This window comes from Castanea sativa, chromosome 2 (genome assembly GCF_040712315.1).
Source record: "Castanea sativa cultivar Marrone di Chiusa Pesio chromosome 2, ASM4071231v1".
NCBI lineage: Eukaryota > Viridiplantae > Streptophyta > Magnoliopsida > Fagales > Fagaceae > Castanea > Castanea sativa.
This window is the reverse complement of record NC_134014.1, coordinates 114,726-135,034: the sequence shown is the minus strand read 5'-3', so window position 1 is coordinate 135,034 and position 20,309 is coordinate 114,726. Positions and strand designations below refer to the sequence as shown.

At 40.5% G+C, this 20,309-nt stretch overlaps 2 protein-coding genes across 2 annotated transcripts; one reads left to right on the top strand and one right to left on the bottom strand.

Moving 5' to 3' along the window:
* Positions 1-1,367: 1,367 nt before the first annotated feature.
* LOC142624225 (uncharacterized) lies at positions 1,368-1,934 on the bottom strand. The gene has a single exon (XM_075797762.1). It carries the CDS (start codon positions 1,932-1,934, stop codon positions 1,368-1,370), a length of 567 nt encoding a protein of 188 aa, XP_075653877.1.
* A 13,639-nt stretch (positions 1,935-15,573) lies between these two features.
* Positions 15,574-19,229, top strand: LOC142626226 (armadillo repeat-containing protein LFR). The gene is made up of 8 exons (XM_075800022.1): positions 15,574-15,848; positions 17,029-17,198; positions 17,279-17,421; positions 17,524-17,780; positions 18,059-18,164; positions 18,259-18,397; positions 18,482-18,609; positions 18,747-19,229. The coding sequence occupies exons 1-8, from the start codon at positions 15,650-15,652 to the stop codon at positions 19,000-19,002; spliced, it is 1,398 nt and encodes a 465-aa protein (XP_075656137.1). The 5' UTR covers positions 15,574-15,649; the 3' UTR covers positions 19,003-19,229.
* The last annotated feature ends 1,080 nt before the right edge of the window (positions 19,230-20,309 follow it).

The window sequence follows — 20,309 nt, the reverse complement described above, 5'->3', positions numbered from 1 at the left end:
TAATGGTCTCATTAAAATCCCCAACACACAACCATGGAGTGTTAGATTGAGCATTGAGGTGCCTAAGTTGATCACATGCTTCAGTTCTTCTAGTTGTCTCTAGTTCACCATAAAAACCCGTCAAACGCCATTCATCATCTAAATCCTTATTGATGACTACATGAATATAATTCTTCGAAGACCCAACTACTGTCAGATTGATTGAAGACTTCCAAAATAAAGTCAAACCACCACCTCTACCCTCCCTTGGAACCACCCATCAATGATCATGCTCAATACTTCTTTGTACAACTTCTAGCCTCGCATCATCTGTAAGTGTCTCGGCCAAAAACACCACAGAGGGATCTTTTCCCGTGTGATTTCCACAAGCTCTCTTCCTGTACGTAGGTTCCCAAGCTCACGACAGTTTCAAGCTAGGCAATTCATTGCGCCTGGCGGGGCTAATCCTCAGCCTCTACCAATATAAATAAAACTCCATCATCTTCCTAAGAAGCCTGAAATCTCTTTGAAGGTAATTCAGAGAAATCATGTGAGGTACAAGTTTGCCTTTTTCTTCCTGTGGTAAATTGCATGGGTGGGATTTCAGTCAGAGTTGGTGGCCTGCTTCTGCATTTCCATGATGGAAGAACACGCCCTTGCACAATATTGTTTGAAACCCTATCAGGCACGTGAGAGGGAGAGGCTTCATTTAGCTGACCTGGACTTGTTCCATTTGGAGTACCACGTGACTTAGAGACCCCAAGTGTATCCGGACCCTTTCTTGGCACCTTTGTCTTTTGGAACTCTTCATCCACCTCCTTTAAGCCTGATTCAATCCCATTTGCACAGCTGGACTTCCTATTTAAGTTGGAAAATAAAGGCACCGAAGATACCGCACTAACATGATCTATGGAATTAATTCCATGTTGGCCGTTTCTCATTTAATGATTGACAACGCCATGCATGTAACGTTCACCACCAATTGGCTCATACTCCGAACAATCATGACCAATAGAATTAATTCCATTTTGGCCATTACCCATCGAATGCTTGACAACTCCCTACATGTAACGGTCAACACCGTTTGGTTCCTGCTCTGATTCAGAATTGCCGTCGGACTGGGGCTGCGGGATTGGTTGTTCCTCTTCCATCGGCTTTGATGCCTCTTCCTCGTAGAATAGTAACCTGGCACCACAATAGTATTCTTTTTGGAGACCACGAAGGGGCAGCATGTAGACTAGATCCAAACTCCTTTTGATCATTCTTTAGAGTCCCTTCACTTTCAATCCAAATCTCATAGTCCCTATCATCATGAGTAAGTCGACCACACCAATAGCATAAGTTTGGCAATCGTTCGTACTTGAAAGAGACTCATACTTGAAAGAGACTTATACTTGCTTGTCATCTTTCAATGAAATAAGTCGACCTCTGCATAATGGCATCGTGATATCAACTACGACTTTTACACGAATGAAGTTACCACCATCATACACCTTTGAATCAGATTGCTTGATCACTTTACCAACCACTCCGTAAATTTTTTCCACCGCCTCGATTGTCATATACCTCATTGGGAGTCCATGAACTTGTACCCAAAAGGTAGTCCGATCATACTTGATATCCTCAAGTGGTATATCATTGTCATAGCGTTGCAAAACAACCAAGTGCTTGTCAAAACTCCACGGCTCACTACCCATGATTCGATCTACATCCTCCTTGTCTTTGATGGAAAACAAAATCTTGTGATCACCAATATTTTTCATTTTGAAGCCCCTTTTTTCCCGCCACAAAGGTGTAAAAGTTCTAGCAACCGCTTCAGCATTTAGAGCTCTTTTAGTAAGAAAATTTGCTGCAATGGAGAAAGTTTTAACACCCTCCTCCGGTGTAAGGCAGCATCTTGGCCCTTTTCTCTCAGAGAGGGAAAGGCGTGTCCAAGATTGTGCAAGATCCTCCATAGAAAACTGTTTCCCACACCCCTGGAAAAAACACCCCACAAGCCGAGGAATCCACTTGGAATTCCAAGGAACCTAGCGGTACCTTCAGATGAAGGTAACAATCAATTCTACAGTGCAAGAGAGGGCAGAAGAATAGACTAAGCTCTCAAGCAACGGAGAAACTACGAAGGATGATCTTAGTCGGATGATTTAACAATAAGAACTCAAGAATTAATTGGCTAAGGTAGTTTTATGAAATTGATTGATTTTGAGCAAAACAAAACTAATAAATTAGTTCGCAGGGAATACTAAGAATTTAATATGCCTGGAGTCTATGATAAATCAAAGAATTATACAGAACTAAACAATTTTCTAGATGAGTAAAAAAAAAAACATAATAACATAAGCATTAAAACCAATAAATAATTGTTAAGAACATACCAATAAATTATGTTCTACTGTAGCTCTCCTCTGAATTTTGCCCTAAAGAGCCTTTAAATATGTTAAGAAATCTTATTACAAGTTGAATTCCCGTTTAGAGAAAATCCCAAGTTTTTATATTTCAATTAACCGACGTTTTTTTTCCTATTTAACTTCATAATTCGGACTTTTGGTAAACTACAAAGTTGTAGCCCTATAAGTTAGCTTTCTAGCCCAACTTAAATTATTTTGATTGGACATCTGAACTGAAAATTATGCTTCAAATACTAACTGGTGCGCAAGTTGAAATCTTAATCCGAATCGGACTTGGATTTTGTGCAAATTTCCTTTGATTCCTTACTCCAATTGGAATTGAATTTATTTGGGTTGGTCTTCTTGGACTTCATCATGGCCCTTGTAAAATCGAAGCTCATTAGATTTCTTTTTTGTACAAATCCACTTATTTAATTTCATCATCTTACAAAAAACAAATTCTCGCATTAAAATTCAGTTAAGCACAAAATTGATTATTTAGTGTAAGGTCACAATTTGCACCCAACCCCAAAAGTAAGAATGGGATAAGCCCAAAAAGCCCAATACAATGAAATTTGTAAAGAGTGGGCTTAAAATTTAGGTTCTAGAGATGTTGAATAACAAAAATGATGGGCTAGATTGCAATATCATACACACTGGACTGTTTATGTAACAGAAATTGTCCTTGGACACCAGCCGAGGATGATTTATATTATCTTTCCCTCTTTCAAAGATATGTTAGGACATATGTGGTTCAATTGTTAAGAATATATCTCATTATTTTATGTAATTAGCTAATCATTTGACAAAACACACTTTACTTGTAATTGGGTAGATCTACGATGTTTTTAATATTTTAGGAAACAAGGTTTCAAGATCAAGTGTTAAAGCCATGCAAGTCTGTTCAAGAAACAAGCTGAGAAGTGCTCTTCATTAAAACTCGATAGCTGGCTCGACAACTGCATCTATTGAGCTTTAAGAAGCTGTTCCAGCCCGTGGCTTGACAGCTGCTCGACAGCACCTTGACACCTCTAGCTGTCAAGATTTAAGAAAAACAGTTTTTCAGTATTGTTTTGATTCTAATTCGTGGACATGCCTTTGGACCTTCTCTTCTCATAACTCTAGACATATAAAAGGATTATTTTAAGGGTCATCAAAGTAAGCACAAGTTGCACAAGCATTGAGCAAACTCTGTTCAAGCAATTTGTGACCGGAGACAAAGTTTGCCCTAGTTCATCTCTTTGTGAAGAAGCTACTGTGTCTTTGCACCGTAGGGTTTTATAACCAAGCATCTTCTTGTTCTTCATTGTGAGGATGAACTAAAGAACTTTGCAGCCAACATCTTTCTCAAGTTGGTGATTGAAGTCGCGTACTAGGATCTGCGCAATTGGTTAGTCACGTACTGGGAGACGTGCATTGAAAAGGAGAGATTGTCACTACAGAACAAGTCCAATTGGGTATTGGGGTAAGGGTTCAACTATAGGTTGGTATAAGGTACTAGGATTCCTTTACTTGTAACCGCTTGTTGTGATAATAGTGGATTCTCGGGAGTAGTGACCTTAAAATCACCCGGTGGGGTTTTTGCCTTAAAGGTTTTCCCCATTCGTAAACAAATCATCGTATCAATTTATTTTCTGTTGCACTTTAGTTTATTGGTGATTTGTTTGTGCTACCACACGTTTGCATGTTAATTTGGTTAATTAATTAAATTGGGATAATTAATTAATTAATCCATCACAAGAGGTCAATACGTTTTTGGCCAATCAAGATAGATTACATTTATGGATGCTAATGTGTACAGTGTTTTCTCTCTTTTTTCTTTGATCCCCTCTTCTGAACGTCTTCCTTTGTCTTTTATCTCATCCTTCTTCTTCTCCCCATCTTCTATGTATGGATCAAATCACCGATTTAGATATTTGTCCCATCATCCTATCCCTGAAGTTTTTGGAGGTAGCTGTAAGGTTGAACCGTGATATTCAGACATCATTTCCCTTTAATGCGACCAGAGAAGTAGTTGCAAAGCATTCAATGCGGTGGTAGCAGCTTTATTCCAGATATTTCACAGCCCTTCTTCTTATCTTGTACATTCACCATGCCTACCCTTACTTATAGGATTTCCTAGAATATCGCCTTTGGACACCAGATAGCCCTCTCCTACCTCGGCTTTACATAGCCGAGGTCATACTCTTCCACGGACCACCCTTTTGGATAACCTTGATCAGACCTCACTTTTTTATCCATCTGTATTGCCTTTTGGGTTGATATTCCCACATCCTCAGACCATTCAGTGTCCTCAGATTGGGCCTCTAGCCCAACACACATTCCCGGGCCCATTGACCCCACAGTAGCTCCTCGAGATTCTCATTTCTGCCACCTTGGGAGGAAAAGAGGATCTCGACATTTGCCACCGTTAATTTATGTTTGCCATATCTCTTCCCTAACAATGATGACGTCCCTTGAACTGCCTACTGCAAGTTCCTAACGTTTCGTCATACGGAGCGTCCCCTAATTAAATTTTGATGGCTTTTTGTCCCCCACGTTTGACGACGCGATGCACATTCAACGGCTGAGGATTGCATAGGAACATAGGCGGGAACTGTCCCTCTTCTTAACTTTCACTGATATAAATATCAACAATTTAAACCATCTTACTCACTTCAACACTCATACAGCGAACCTACCAATTTTTTCGATCTACACGTGCCCTCACAATTACCAAGAATTAGGCCGAGGTGGTTTTTTCGACCTAAAGTAAGTCTTCCCGAACTTCCTCATTCATTATCTTTTTACATACTTTTCTCTTTTTTTGTGTCTCTTTCTCCTCGGCTCACCTGTCCTTTTCTATATTCGTCAATACCTCTAACATTTTCCTACAAATGGGTAGATTTGCTTCCCTAGTAGATTCTGATGAAAAGATAGAATAATTTAAGGCTCGGTATGGAATCCCCCTGAGGGTATCCGTTACATATTGTACGGAAGGGGAGTGGCATGAGAAAAGGCGAACGGGAGAAGTAGTTATCCCAATGATCGCTTTCATAGAGGGCGGGATGAAAATCCCAATGGGGACGGTTACTAGGGACTACCTTAGGGCCTTTAGATTAGCTCCTACCCAGTGCACCCCAAATATGTTTAGAATTTTGGGTTCTGTAGATGCGCTAAATAAGAAGATGGGTTTAGGGCTCACCCATCACGACGTGAACTGGATTTACAATCTCCATAACCTAAAGGGGCAGGGGTATTATTTAAAATTTAGGTACCCCGAGGTAATATTAATCTGCCTCCCTAAATCCAACAAGGGCATGAAAAAAGATTTCCTAATCATATCAGGGAATTGGCACGATGGCCTTCCCTGTCCAACAAGGGAAGGGGAACCAGGTGAGACTCTAGGTTTAGACAAATTACTCACAACCACATTTTCCATTCTTTTTTTTATTTTTATCCAAATGTATATAAAAGTATTTGCTCGATCTAATCGTATTTTTCTTGACGATTTTGCAGACCCACACGCAGCTATTCACCACTTCAATCTTGTCAGTCACGACAAATTGGACGAAATATTGAAGGCCGAAGTGTTCGTGCATACAGATAACCAACTTCGAGCTGCTCATTTGATCCTCGGCTGCGATCCTATCTCTAAACTTTCCAGGCACCGAAATGCGTAATTAGAGTAAAAGACCCACGCTTACACCGGATAAGCATTGCTACCGAGAGCTTCCTTTTACCTGAAGGTATGCCCTTGATTCCTCTTCCAACCCAACACACAGCTGGTGAGGTGACCTCTTCTCAACCCAACGTAAAGGAAGAAGAAGAAATTGTTGAAATTTCAGATTCTGAGGACGAATTTAAAGTCTTCAACTAACCCCCTTCTCCTAAGAATCAAATCGGTGACCTCGGTCCATCATCTTCAAATCATCCATAAGGAGAAACTCACGGCCCTAACCCAATGGGAATTCAGCGCAAACCCAAGCAGAACCTTAGAGACATAATGGAAGCCCAAGTGGAGAATCAAGAGCTCCAGAAGGCAGCTCAAACCAAGCTTCCCCAAACAAAAGACAAAGGCTCGGAGAAATCTGCTCAGCCCAAACTCCCCTACCTACCCAATCCCAACGTGTTGACCAAGCTGATCATAAGAGAAAGAGGGATCAGCATAAGGGGAATGACGTGATTGAGGGATGGAAAGACCTCCTTCCCAAGGATGTGGAGCCCGAAAAGGGAGTTAAACAGGCTCGCACAACACAGACGAGGTCAGACAAAAGGACGGTGATCCATGCGCCTGCACCTGCCCTAATTTGGGCTCCATTAATGACAATGGATGATCATGCAGTTACTACCGACGCTTCCATCAGGGGCTCTAATGCAGGAGCAGTTGCCTGCGTGGCGATGCGCTAGAACAAGCTCTTTTATTGCCTGAGGACATGCACGAGCTAAGGCAGATAAGGGATCAAAATATCTTTATCACACTAAAAAAGGAGCTCGCTATGGTAAGAATCCTATTTACCTGTTACTCATTTCATTTCCCTTTTGTACTTGTGTTTTTTTTTTTTTTACTATATCTCTTTGTCCCACCTTGTTTTTGTAAATAGGTTGTCCAATCTACTCATAGGGCTGAAGAGATTGTTATCAGCACCTACAAAGCCCTTAAGGATAAGGAAATAAGGCGCAACCATGCTTAGAAGACCCTTGAGATAAAGGACAAGAAGCTACAAGAGGTCACTGCCCAATTAAGTAGGGCAGAAAATGAATGGAAGAGTGCTAATGCAGCCTTAAAGACGATCGAGAAACAGGCTGAGACCCAGCACCTGTAACTTCACTAGGCCGACGAGGACAATGCTATGGCAAAGAAACAAATAGAGGTTCTCAAGAAAAGCCTGAAGGATTCTGAGAAAGCTAGGGAGGAAGCCAACAAGGCCAAAGATGAAGCTAAAAAAGGCAAAGAGGAGGCTAAAAAAGCAAAGGACCAAGCTGAGTAAGAAGGTACGAGGTCAAAGTGGCAGAGACCACAGAAAATCTTAGATCACAAGTCTCGGAGGTATGTAGGCATTATTGCCTCCAAGTGTGGAATGAGGCACTTACCCGAGTTGGGATTGATGCCTCTTCTACCATTTGGAGGAGAGAAAATGTTTACTACCCACCAGCCATCCGAGCCTCTGCTCCATCAACCACCAAGGCTAATGCTGCCACCTAGGGAGCAGACACCGAAAGGGACAGCTCTTCTGAAGCCTTCCCCTCATATGGACATCAGTCCAAGGAGGTTAAGCAATTTGAAGCCCCCATACAACCTATTGAAGGAACAACATAAGGGATGACCCATGATGCTGCCCAACCTCTTAATGTTCCTGAGGAATCTACCAAAAAGAAGGGAGCTACTAAGACACTAGAACTTGTCCTGGTGACCCTTCCCATCACCATCAAGGAGGATCCAAAAGGCAAAGGGCCTGCTTTTGACTCCACTGCTCCTATTCAGTCACCAAAGGATCCTAAGGGCAATCTGACGATAAAACTAAAGTCGTGATTGATCCTTGTTCACTATTCCTTTCAGCTTTATCTTCCTTTTATTTGATATAATTTTGACAGTCTGTGAGCAAATTATCTTTTCGAAAGACCTTAAATTAATGAAAATATCAATTGGTTTCTCTTATGTGTTTGACACTTATGTTTTTTTTTTTTTTTTTTTTCGCATCATCTCTACTTTACCTTATGCCTAATTAATAAGACAATGGCACATGCCTAGATTTATCATCCACATAAATGATAACTCTTTTCTAATGATTCCAGAGCCAATTAATCGACCAAATCTGGCAAAATACTCTTATAATTGCAAAATAAATGCTTTAAGTGATGTTCATGAACCCTACCTATTCATCACTTCTTTGGGGGTCCACAAGATACGCGATCAGGATGGTAAAATAGTGCTAAAATTAAATTTAGATATTATTTGACCCAAGAATAGATCATCTAAGGATCAGACATAATTAAGAATCTAACCAATACTTAATAAAGCATCAATATATAGAAGGTATGTAGTCTGAGGAGCCAGGTATGACCAAGTTTCAATTTGATACCTAGAAAAATCAATTGAAGTGCTAATTTTCCCAAAGTAGATGATCTGAGGACCAGACATAACTAAGGTTCTGTTCAACACTTAATAAAATATCAATTTCTACAAGGTGTGTGGTCTGAGGAGCCAAGTTTCAGTTTGATACTTAGAAAAATGAACTGAAGTGTTAATTTTTCCAATAGTAGATGATCTAAGGACCAGACATAACTAAGGTTCTGTTCAACATTTAAAAAAATATCAATTTCTACAGGGTATGTGGTCCGAGGAGCCAAGCATAGCCAAGTTTCAGTTTGATACTTAGAAAAATGAACTGAAGAGTTAATTTCCCCAATAGTAGATGATCTGAAAACCAAACATAACTAAGGTTCTGTTCAACACTTAATAAAATATCAATTTCTACAAGGTATGTGGTCCGAGGAGCTAGGCATAGCCAAGTTTCAGTTTGATACTTAGAAAAATGAACTAAAGTGTTAATTTTTCCAATAGTAGATGATCCGAGGACCAGACATAAGTAAGGTTCTGTTCAACACTTAATAAAATATCAATTTCTACAAGGTATGTGGTTCGAGGAGCCAAGCATAGCCAAGTTTCAGTTTACTTAGAAAAATGATAATCAGCGTCACATAGTATCAACAGAAATAAGATGGCATAAGTGCCTTTCATTAATAATAATATCTTCGTAGGTTATTTACATTCTAGGGACGTGGTACAATGTTTATCTAGATCTTCAAGATAATATGCCCTTATACCAGCTACCGAAGTGATACGATAAGGTCCTTCCCAGTTAGGTCCCAATTTTCCCCATGCTGGGTTCTTCGCAGTACCCAAACATGTGACAATTCTTCCACCCATCTTTCCTTAGCATCATCCAGCCTTTTCTTGAGCCCATTAACTATAACTTTATTGATAGTCTCGGCTTGCTCATTCCCCTGCGGATAAGATGTAGTGGAATATCTATTTGTGATGCCTAGATCACAACAATATCTTCTAAAGGCCTTACTATCAAATTGCAAGCCGTTATCTAAAATAAGAGTATGAGGGATTCCAAAGCTGGTGATAATGTTTTTCCAGACAAATTTGTTTGCATCCACATCCCTAATATTTGACAATGGCTCAGCTTCAACCCATTTAGTGAAATAATCTATTCCAACGAGCAACCACCTCCTATTTCCTGCTGCTTTTGGGAAAGGTCTTATAATGTCCAAACCACATTGAGTAAAAGGCCAAGGATTAGACAGGGGTTAAGGACACCTCCTAGTTGATGGATGTTGGGAGCAAACCTCTGACGCTAGTCACACTTTCTTGCGTAACCTTGTGCATCTCTCTGCATATTTGGCCACCAATACCCCTATGTAAGAGCTCTATGAGACAAAGACCTTCCTCCTGTGTGACTCCCTAAATCCCTTGTGTAACTCTTTCAAAAGTAATTCTGCTGCTTCAGGGTGTATACATAGCAAGTATGGTCTTGAAAAAGAGCGTTTATACAACTTCTAATCCTCAGACAGCCAGAACTGAGGTGCTCTTCTACGTACCTTGGGCAAGATATCATTTTTAAGGAATGACACTATAGGATCCATCCAACTAGGTCCCACCCTAATTTGATGAATCCGAATGGTGTCACTATCCGTCCCAATGGGTTTACACATATCTTCAATAAGGATGACTCGAGGTAGGCCTTGTGTCGAGGATGTCGCAAGGGTGGCTAGGGAGTCAGTATGGGTATTCCTGCTCTTGGAGATATGTAACAAGGTAAAAGATTCAAATTTTAATTGTAAATACTCTTGCATTCTCGAATCTTTGGCCTCTAACTCTCCTTCCACCTAGCCCACCACTAATCGTGAATCTAAGAATATATGCACTATTTTTCCACCCATCTTCTAAACCATAGCCATTCCTATCAATAAAGCTTCATACTCTACCTCATTGTTGGTGGCTGAGAACCCTAGTCTCAAGGATTTCTCAAAAGTAATTCCCTCAAGAGACACCAAAACTAGCCCCACACTAGATCCTCTTTGGTTCGCTGTGCCATCAACGTACACTTTCCATATCAAAGGTTCCTTGCACGAAATCATGTCAATTGATTTTTCATCCATGTCCAACCTCTTGGAATTCTCTTCTAATGAGGGCTTAGCGAATTCTGCCACCAAATCAATAAGGACTTGGCCCTTCATAGAGGTGCAAGGCATATATTTGATATCAAAAGCCCCCAAAATGGTACCCCATTTGGTAATCCTCCCTGTATAGTCAGCACTTCGAAGTATAGACGTAAGTGGAAGTTGAGTTAGAACAACAACTGTATGAGATTGGAAGTAATGGGGAAGCTTACGCGTAGCACGCACCACTGCTAAGATTGCTTTTTCCAACAGTAAATAATGCATCTCGGCTTCATGTAAGGATTTTCTCACGTAATAAACTGGCCTATGCACACCATTATCAACCCGTATCAGAACTAGACTAACGGTATGATTAGCTACAACAATATATGCAAACAGAACTTCATACGTTTCTAGTCGAGACATAATGGGTGGTCGCGAAAGATATTCTTTAAGTTGCTGAAAAGCTAAAGCACACTCCTCGGTCCATTCAAATCCCTTCCACTTATTCAACAACTGGAAGAAAGGCCTACATCTATCTACGGACTGAGAAATAAACCAGTTGAGGGCAGCAGTCATCCCTGTCAACCTTTAAACCTCCTTAGGATTCTGAGGTGGTTGAAAGCAACTAATTGCCTTGACCTGCGCAAGATTAACTTCAATTCCCCGATGAGTTACCATGTAACCCAAAAATTTACCTGATCCCACACCAAAAAAACACTTAGAAGCATTAAGGCGCAACTTGTACCTTCTTAGCGTCTAAAAGGTGTCATTTAGGTCTTCCACATGCGTGAAAACCGTTTTACTTTTCACCACCATGTCATCCACATGCACTTTAATAGTCTTTCCCAACTATGCCTCAAACATCCTAGTCATCATCCTTTGGTAGGTAGCCCCTGCGTTTTTCAAACCAAAAGGCATTATCTTATAGTAATAATTCCCCGTAGGAGTGACAAAGGCTGTCTTCTCCTGATCATCCAAAGCCAAAAGTATTTGGTGATAACCTTGAAAGGCATCTAAAAAACTCATCCGATGATGCCCAACAGTGGCATCCACCAGCTGATCTATACGTGGCATTGAGAAAGAATCTTTAGGACAAGCCTTGTTCAAATCTGTGAAGTCTACTCATACTCTCCACTTCCCATTCTTCTTCTTCACTACCACTGTATGAGCTAACCATTTAGGATAAAACACCTCCTTAATAGCACCGGCCTTTTTGAGCTAGACTACCTCTTCTTTAACGACCTAGAAATGCTCCTTGGATGAGCGCCGAGGTGGTTACTTCCTTGGCATCACAGCTAGATTAACATTTAAATGATGACAAATGAAATTTGGATCTACCTTAGGGGCCTCATAAGCATTCCATGTGAATACATCAATGTTCTTTTTCAAAAACATAACCAACTCCTCCTTCTCTTGAGGTGGCAATTGAACTCCCACCTGAAAGAATTTTTCAGGGTCATTACCTATAATAACCTCCTCCAACTCCTCACACGTGGGTTCTTCTACCACTGCCACCCTGGGCGTGACCAGAGACATTGATTGCTATGAGCCCCCCTCAGCAAAGGCCGAGGACTCCGACCTAGGCTGATGTAGAATTGCAGCCGCCATACATTGTCTAGCCACAAATTGACTCCCAACCAGTTTCTCGATCTGATCCCCAGATGGGAACTTGACTTTGACATGTAGAGTTGAGGAAACAGCACCAAGAGCATGAAGCCAAGGTCTTGCCACAATGGTCGTGTAGGGAGAATATGTATCAACCACAATGAAGTCCACTTCTACTACCTCTGAGCATGATTGCACAAGTAATATAATTTGTCCCTTTGGTATGACAGTCTTCCCCTCAAAACTTATTAATGGTGAATTATAAGTCGTCAGATCCTTAAGTTTCAAGTTTAGCCCTTTGTATAAATCAGGGTAGATAATATCTACACCACTACCCTGATCTTCATCACCCTTTTCACGTTGTAGCCCCATATCCTCAATGTAACCACCAAAGCATCATCTTGTGGCTGGATAGTACCAATCTTGTCTTCTTCTGAGAAACCCAATGTTGGTTGGATACTCCCCCTAACCCTCTTCGGCTCAAAACTAAAATCCTCGGCAAGGATTCGTGCCACGGACATCACCCTAGAAGGATGAGAACTAGTCCTCCCAAGAGCTGCAAAGATAACATCGATCGTACCCAAAGGAAGCCTTGAAGAAGTGTTGCCCTGATTCACCGAACCTGAATGGTCTCCCTGCCCATTGGGCTGATACAAGAACGATTTTAACCTTCCCTCCTTGACTAACTACTCCAAATGACTCCACAGGGTCCTACAATCCTCAGTGGTATGACCCCTTTCTCGATGATACTAGCAATGAAGGCTCTGATTACGCCTCATGGGGTCCCCTGCCATCTTGTTGGGCCATTTGAAATATGGTTCATTCTGGATTTTCTCCAACAGCAGATGCACCAGTTCCCGAAATACAGTATTAACCACTTGAGGAGTGGTAGGACCAGTTTGTCCGGAAAAATCTCTTCGGGGCCTATTGTTATTGTATCGGTCCGACCTAAAATCCCTCCTCTCTTAAGGGATAACCTTCGCCTTTCCCTTACCTTGCTGCTGATCTTCCTCAACCTGTTTATATTCATCAATGTGATCCATGAGCCGACATACACTCCTTACAGGCTTTTTGGTCAAAGATTTCCTTATGTCATGCTCAGTAGGTAGGCTAACCTTGAAAGTCCTTATCACTACATCATCAAAATCTCCATCGATCTCATTAAACATCTCTCAATATCTGTCAGAGTATGTTTTCAGGGTTTCCCCTTCTCGCATGGCCATGAAATATAATGAATCCAGGGGCCGAGGAACTCTACTACATGTAATGAAGCGAGACCCAAGCGTCCGAGTGAGTTCCATGAAGGAATTAACAGAACCCGCCCGCAAGCCATTAAACCACCTCATCGCCACAGGTCCCAGGCTAGAAGGGAAGACTTTGCACATTAGAGTTTCATTCTTAGAATGCACTGTCATCCTCTGATTGAAATGACTCACATGTTCCACAAGGCTCGGCTATTATAAATGGTGAACGTTGGCTAGGTGAATCGCCGACGGAGCTTCCCCTTTTCCACCCTACGTGTGAAAGGTTACTTGGAAATTCGGTGCAACGCCCTACTCGTAGCATCATTCCCCAAGCCTCTAGAGGAAGGCTTCCTGCCCTCACGACCACGAAGGTAGTCCTCTTAGTAGGAAAAAGACTCACTAGGAGGAGTTCTTGACCTAGGCCTGTAACTACCACCTTGGGTGTCCTCAAAAGAATGGTCAGGAAAGGAGGGAGTTCGCCTTCGCCTTTCGTGGTGTAACTTCTTCTTCAGGTGGTCAATCTCTAGCTGCATGGCCTTAGCATTTTCCTCGTGGGGAATTCTGCTTTCGCCTCGTGAATGACTCCTACTAGTGTGTGTTGTATGCACACTGCCCTCCTGATCTCTTTCCTGCTCAAGATGCAAGAAGTGATCCTCACGCTGGGACCCCATAAACTCTGCATGGTGGAACCTAAGCCAGCCATAATGTTAAACTTCCTAAAAAACAAGATTTTTCCACAGACGGCGCCAATTGTAAGGTCACAATTTGCACCCGACCCCAAAGGTAAGAATGGGATAGGCCTAAAAAACCCAATACAATGAAATTTGTAGAGAGTGGGCTTGAAATCTAGGTTACATAAACACTGGACTATTTATGTAACAGAAATTGTCCTCGAACAACAGCCAAAGATAATTTATATTATCTTTCCCTCTTTCAAAGATAGATTACAATTATGGATGCTAATGTATACAGTGTTTTCTCTCTTTTTTCTCCTATCTCCTATTTCGAACGTCTTCCTTTGCCTTTTATCTCATCCTCCTTCTTCTCTTCATCTTCCACGTATGGATTAGATCACTGATTTAGATACTTATCCTATCATCCTATCCTTAAAGTCTTTGGAGGCAGCTGTAAGGTTAAACCCTAATGCTCAGGCATCATTTCCCCATTAATGCGGCCAGAGAAGTAGTTGCAGAGCATTCAATGAGGTGGTAGCAACTTTATTCCAGATATTTCACAGCCCTTCTTCTTATCTTGTACATCCACCATGCCTACCATTACTTATAGGATTTCCTAGAATATCGTCTTTGAATGCCAGACAGCCCTCTCCTACCTCGACTTTACATAGCCGAGGCCATACTCTTCCTCGGACCATCCTTTTGGATAACTTTGATCAGACCTCGTTTCTTTATCTATTTGTATTGCCTTTTGGGTTGATATTCCCACATCCTCAGACCATTCAGTGTCCTCGGATTGGGCCTCTAGCCCAACACATATTCCCAGACCCATTGACCCCACATTTAGCATTATTCTAAAACCAACTATAAAATGCATGAATTAACTCAAAATAAGTGTAATAATTCTTTCTAATAATAATATAAATATGCAAAATTAAGCTATTATCAATAAAAACACACCTACATCAAATATGCTAAATCCTAAAAATTTTAGCATTGAGCTATAGTGCAATCTCGTCTTTGACACCCTACTGTAGCAAGATGCTAGAGTTTTTTAATATATATTTTTTCTTTTTCTCCACTGCTTTCCTCTCTCTCTTTCACTTTCTCCTTCTCTATGCCTCTCTATTTCTCTGACTCTTGATCTCCACTTCAACAATGGTGAGTGACACGACAACGAGGATGGCACCGCGGTCACCGTTTTTCCAAGGGCCTCGTCAAAGGTGTCGTGGACGTGTTCCCTGAGTGTGGCTTCCACTGCTAGTGCCATGCTAGACATATATGTATGTATGCTTGCAAGAGCATCCTCATGTCAAATTCTAATATATTCCATTCAATTATTTTCTTCTTCTCAAAAAATATTTAATGCCTAGTTGGGCTTGGGGCCTTAAGTTAAGAGTCTTTAAGACATATTTCGGGCTTGACTTTTGGATCCTCATTTTATTTATTTAACGCCTGCTGCTGCTAGTGCTACGTGACGTGGCATTAAAATTAATTAAATAAGATATCTAAAACGAAAGAAACCGATACCCACAGCCATAGGCACTTCCACATTAACAGAGTCAGAGAGTAGCACGGCGAGAGAGAGAGAGAGAGAGAGAGAGAGATGCAGAAGAGGTCAGAGCAGGGCAAGTCTGGTGGCGGAGCCTCCGCTCCCACCCCTAAAAGAGGGCGCCCATTCGGCAGTAGCAATAGCAGCGCCGCAGCCGCCGCTGCAGCTGCAGCAGCCGCAGCCGCAGCTGCCGACACGGCGGCTCCGTCAAACCTCCTCGGACCATCTCTCCACGTCCACAGCTCCTTCGCTGGTCAGTCTTTCTTTCTTTCCTTCCTTCAAAACCCTAGCTAGCTCGCTCGCTCTTCGCTTAAATTTCCCTGATTTACTTTTTGTAAACCCTAATACATGAATTATGCTTCAACAATAATCTTACTTTTTCTTAGAACTGAAAATTTTTTTACAACTCAATGTGCTTGCTAATGCAATCAATGCATTCTGTTCTAGATTCAAATGTGCTATTCGTTGATGCTCCTCTGTTTATACTCCACAACTTGTAAAATTTACTGTTTCTTAAATGCTATATACACTACGAGTGTAGGAGGGTAGGATTAGATGAATGCCAATGCATTTTGTTTTAGGTTGTAGATTTAGTGGCTGATTTGAAGTGGGAATCTCACAGGAACGCGTTGGTCCCAAGAATTTGCTTGGAACATTAGAGGTGTCTCTTAATGATCTCTGTAAGTAAAAAGAGGTTAGGATGGCGAGTTAATGGGAGAATGCTGTTTGGGTAATCAAGACTATGTTGTAAGGTAAAAGAAAGGGCTTCATTTGGGGTTTTAAGGAAGAAGAGAAAGGGCCTCATTGCTGCATGCTTCTCTGAGAGGACTGTATTGTCTAGAATATTAGGGATGTTGTAAGGTTTAGAATTAGTGGTAGATGTCCTCAAAAACTCCCCGCAGAATGGGGTGTTATGTGTTTTTCCAGGGATGTGAACAGACGGTTGTGGAGGTTCTTGAATGTATTCTTAGCTAAGCCTGTGTTGAGTTATTCTTGTTTTTGCAGGCATCTACTGCGTATTGGCTGTTTGTTTGTTTGTTTGTTTTTTTAATTTTATATATTAGCTGCTTATTTATCCAAAAAAATAAAAAATAAAAGTCCATTCTGTGACATCATTTATAACAATTTCCATCTAAGCTTTTTCTGCCATTCCATTATGCTTCCACGAAATGTTTGCAATCTTTTCCTCAGATCTTAGAGCAATGTTGTGTTCTTCAACTGATACATTCCCCTTATTTTTTGCAAAAAATTCTGTTTTGCTTCTTAAACTAGTTGGGAATTTGGGATTGATATTTCTGATGATTCTGATATGGTCTTCTACATCTCTTCATTTTATTCACTCCACTTTTGCACTACTGGCCCTCCAAGTTGTTTGGGAAATATGTTGTCAATATTCTCAATCCTAGATTGTTTGACTGTTAAACTCTTTCTAGATCAAAACAATAAGAGGATAGTTCTAGCTATTCAAAGTGGACTAAAGAGTGAGCTGACCTGGGCATTAAATACTCTCACATTGCTCTCTTTCAAAGAAAAGGAAGACATGCGCAAAGATGCAACCCCTCTTGCAAAAATACCTGGGTTGCTGGATGCTCTTCTCCAAGTGGTATGCGTTTTTATTCATCTATCCTGTTTTAAATTTTGTCACTATGGTATAATTACTCACTGCATTCAAGATTGAGACAGATTGATGACTGGCGTGATATAGCACTTTCGAAAGAACTCATAAGGACGCTGAGGGTCAGAACACTAGGGGCAAATTCTCTTGTAACAGGATTTGGGAATGAATATGAGGTGTTAGGCTCAAATGGCACTCTCCTGTATCCTGGGTAGGCTCAACATATATATTTTATTCCTGTGATCCAAATGTTGAGCATTAAATTCAGTTTGACTAATTGGGACCTAATTATGGGGTAGTATTCATTTGGCAGCCTGGGATCTGGTTCTTCTGTTACAGAAGCAGTAGTGCAGAAAAATATGTCCAAATCTCGTTCTTCGGATTGGTGGTTTGACGAAGATGGTTTATTTAATCTAGATGAAGAAGGGCGAGCAGAAAAACAGCAGTGTGCTGTTGCTGCTTCAAATATAATCCGGAACTTCTCTTTCATGCCAGACAATGAAGTCATTATGGCCCAGCATCGGCATTGTTTGGAAACAGTGTTCCAGTGCATAGAAGATCATGTCAAAGGTGAGGCATTTTGTTGTAGAAAGCTTAAAGATTTCTTTTGTGTCATCAGTTATGAGTACATATTATCTCATCTAAGATGAGAAGTATAATTGATTTTAAAATTATACTTTTTTTTTAGAAGATTTTAAAATTATACTTAAAAGTATAATATCATGATATCGCTTTTAAGTATTCTAGATATTTCCTGGAATGTTTTGGTAAAAAAAAAAGGGTCTCTTAATGTTTCTGCCTTCTTGTTTTGTTGTATATTGCCTCTAAAAGTCCCCATTTGTAAACAGAGGATGAGGAACTTGTCACAAATGCCCTTGAGACAATTGTAAATTTGGCTCCATTTCTTGATCTTCGAATATTTAGCTCATCAAAGCCATCCTACATCAAAATAACGTAAGAAATCTGATCTGATTTTTTCTTCTTTAGCTACTGGTACTGATTTATTAACTTCAGGATGATCATTTCATCTACAATTTCCACTAAACAGAGAGAAACGTGCAGTTCAAGCCATAATGGGAATGCTGGGATCTGCAGTCAAATCATGGCACTGTGCGGCTGCTGAATTACTTGGGCGTTTGATAATAAATCCTGATAATGAGCCTTTCCTTCTTCCCTTTGTTTCACAGGTTAATTTTGTTCCGCATATAAGTAGATTGAACCTGTATCATTTATGCACTAAGACTATAATGAGGGCTGAATGAACAGTGCAGATACACAAGCGTTTAATTGATCTTTTGAGCTTGCCAGCATTTGATGCACAAGCGGCTGCTGTTGGTGCACTCTATAACCTTGCTGAAGTTAATATGGACTGCCGATTGAAGCTTGCCAATGAGCGATGGTGACTTCCTTTATGTTCTTTCAAATTTCAGTCTTCATAGTTCAAGATTAGTGGGTTTTTTTTTTTTTTTTTTCAAAACAAAATTTTTGTTGCCAAAATTTCGTATTAATTTATGTTTACAATTTAACAAAATTCAGGGCAATTGACCGGCTGCTGAAAGTGATCAAGGCACCGCATCCTGTTCCAGAAATTTGCAGGAAAGCTGCAATGATACTTGAGAGCCTCGTCTCTGAGCCACAGAACAGGGCATTGCTGCTAGCTTATGAGAATGCCTTTGCAGAGATACTCTTCTCAGATGGCAGATATTCTGATACGTTTGCAAGGATATTGTATGAACTGACATCTAGACCAAGCAACAAAGTGGCAGCTGCTCGTGGTGTATGGGGCATGTAACTGGAAAACTTGACATCATATGATGATTTGGCCCTAGCTGTTAAGGATATTGGATTTGTATTTAACTATCCATTTGTGGAATTGTAGTGGTGTATATCCCCTGACATGAGTATTAAGAAGATTTTTTTTTATCAAACTTCAATGTCTTATTTGTTCAATTTAGTTAGGTTAAAGTTTAGCTACAAACTTGATTCAATATATTTATACTGAAAGTGACTATTGATAAATCCACGTTTTGATTATATTTTTTTATTATATAATCCATGTTTGTAAAATTTTTCAAAAGATCATTATTAATCAAATGTTATTTCATGTTTCTGCAATTTAAAATTATGCATAAAAAATAAGGTTATGGATCGAAAAGTAAATAACATAGGTTGACACTAAATTTGACATGTATATTAAGAACACAAAGAATATGTAATTCAATTGTTAGATTTTCAAAATATATAGCTGTGGGGGGCAAAAAGATCCTGATGAGAATGTGGGCCTTTTGGGCCGTGTTAAGGAAGGCCGACCTGCTACTGGGTTTAGAATTTGTTGGTACTATGGGTCGGCCTATACGCCGAGGGTCCGAGGATCCAGCCGAGGGTGAACTTACCCTCGGATGGACACCGAAGAACTCGGGGTTTCGTAATAAAAATTAGGGGATGACACGGTTAAGGCCAATGGTTAAAAGGGGTAAACCCTAGAATGCCCCAGAAGCACTAGTGTTGAAGAAATGTCAAAGATAAAGGCTGCTACCTCCACATTAAAGACCCTGCACCTACCACCCTGGCCGCATTGATGGGGAAGTGACACCTGAACAGTGGAAGAGAAACTTCTGGTTACTATTCAAAGGCACTGGGAAAAGAAATATCTAGGCTAAAGGGGAGGTAAAGCAACACGTGTACAAAGTATTCCAAAGAGTAGTATTTAAAGAGCAATCTAAGACAGAAAAAGGGATCTCCCTCTTTGTAACCTAAAGGAAAGAGAAAAAGAGAGAGAGAAATTATATAAGAACAGTTCTCGGCTTACGTCCGAGCAGATTGACTTATAGCATTCTTTGTTGTTTTTAAGTGTTTATAATCTTTGGCTTGCTATTTAATCCTCAAACACTTCTAACCTGGGTTTCAAGCCCACACTCTACAAATTACATTGTTTAAGGCTCGTTGGGCCTGAGCCCGTAACTGTTCTTAGGGCCAGGTGCAATTGTGCACTTACAATAGCTATAGTAAATTTTTTTAATTTGAGTTATAACCAATGGTTACAATCAAGTTTCTAGTCAAACTTTGTATAGTTAGTTATGTTTAAATCTAATCTTTTTT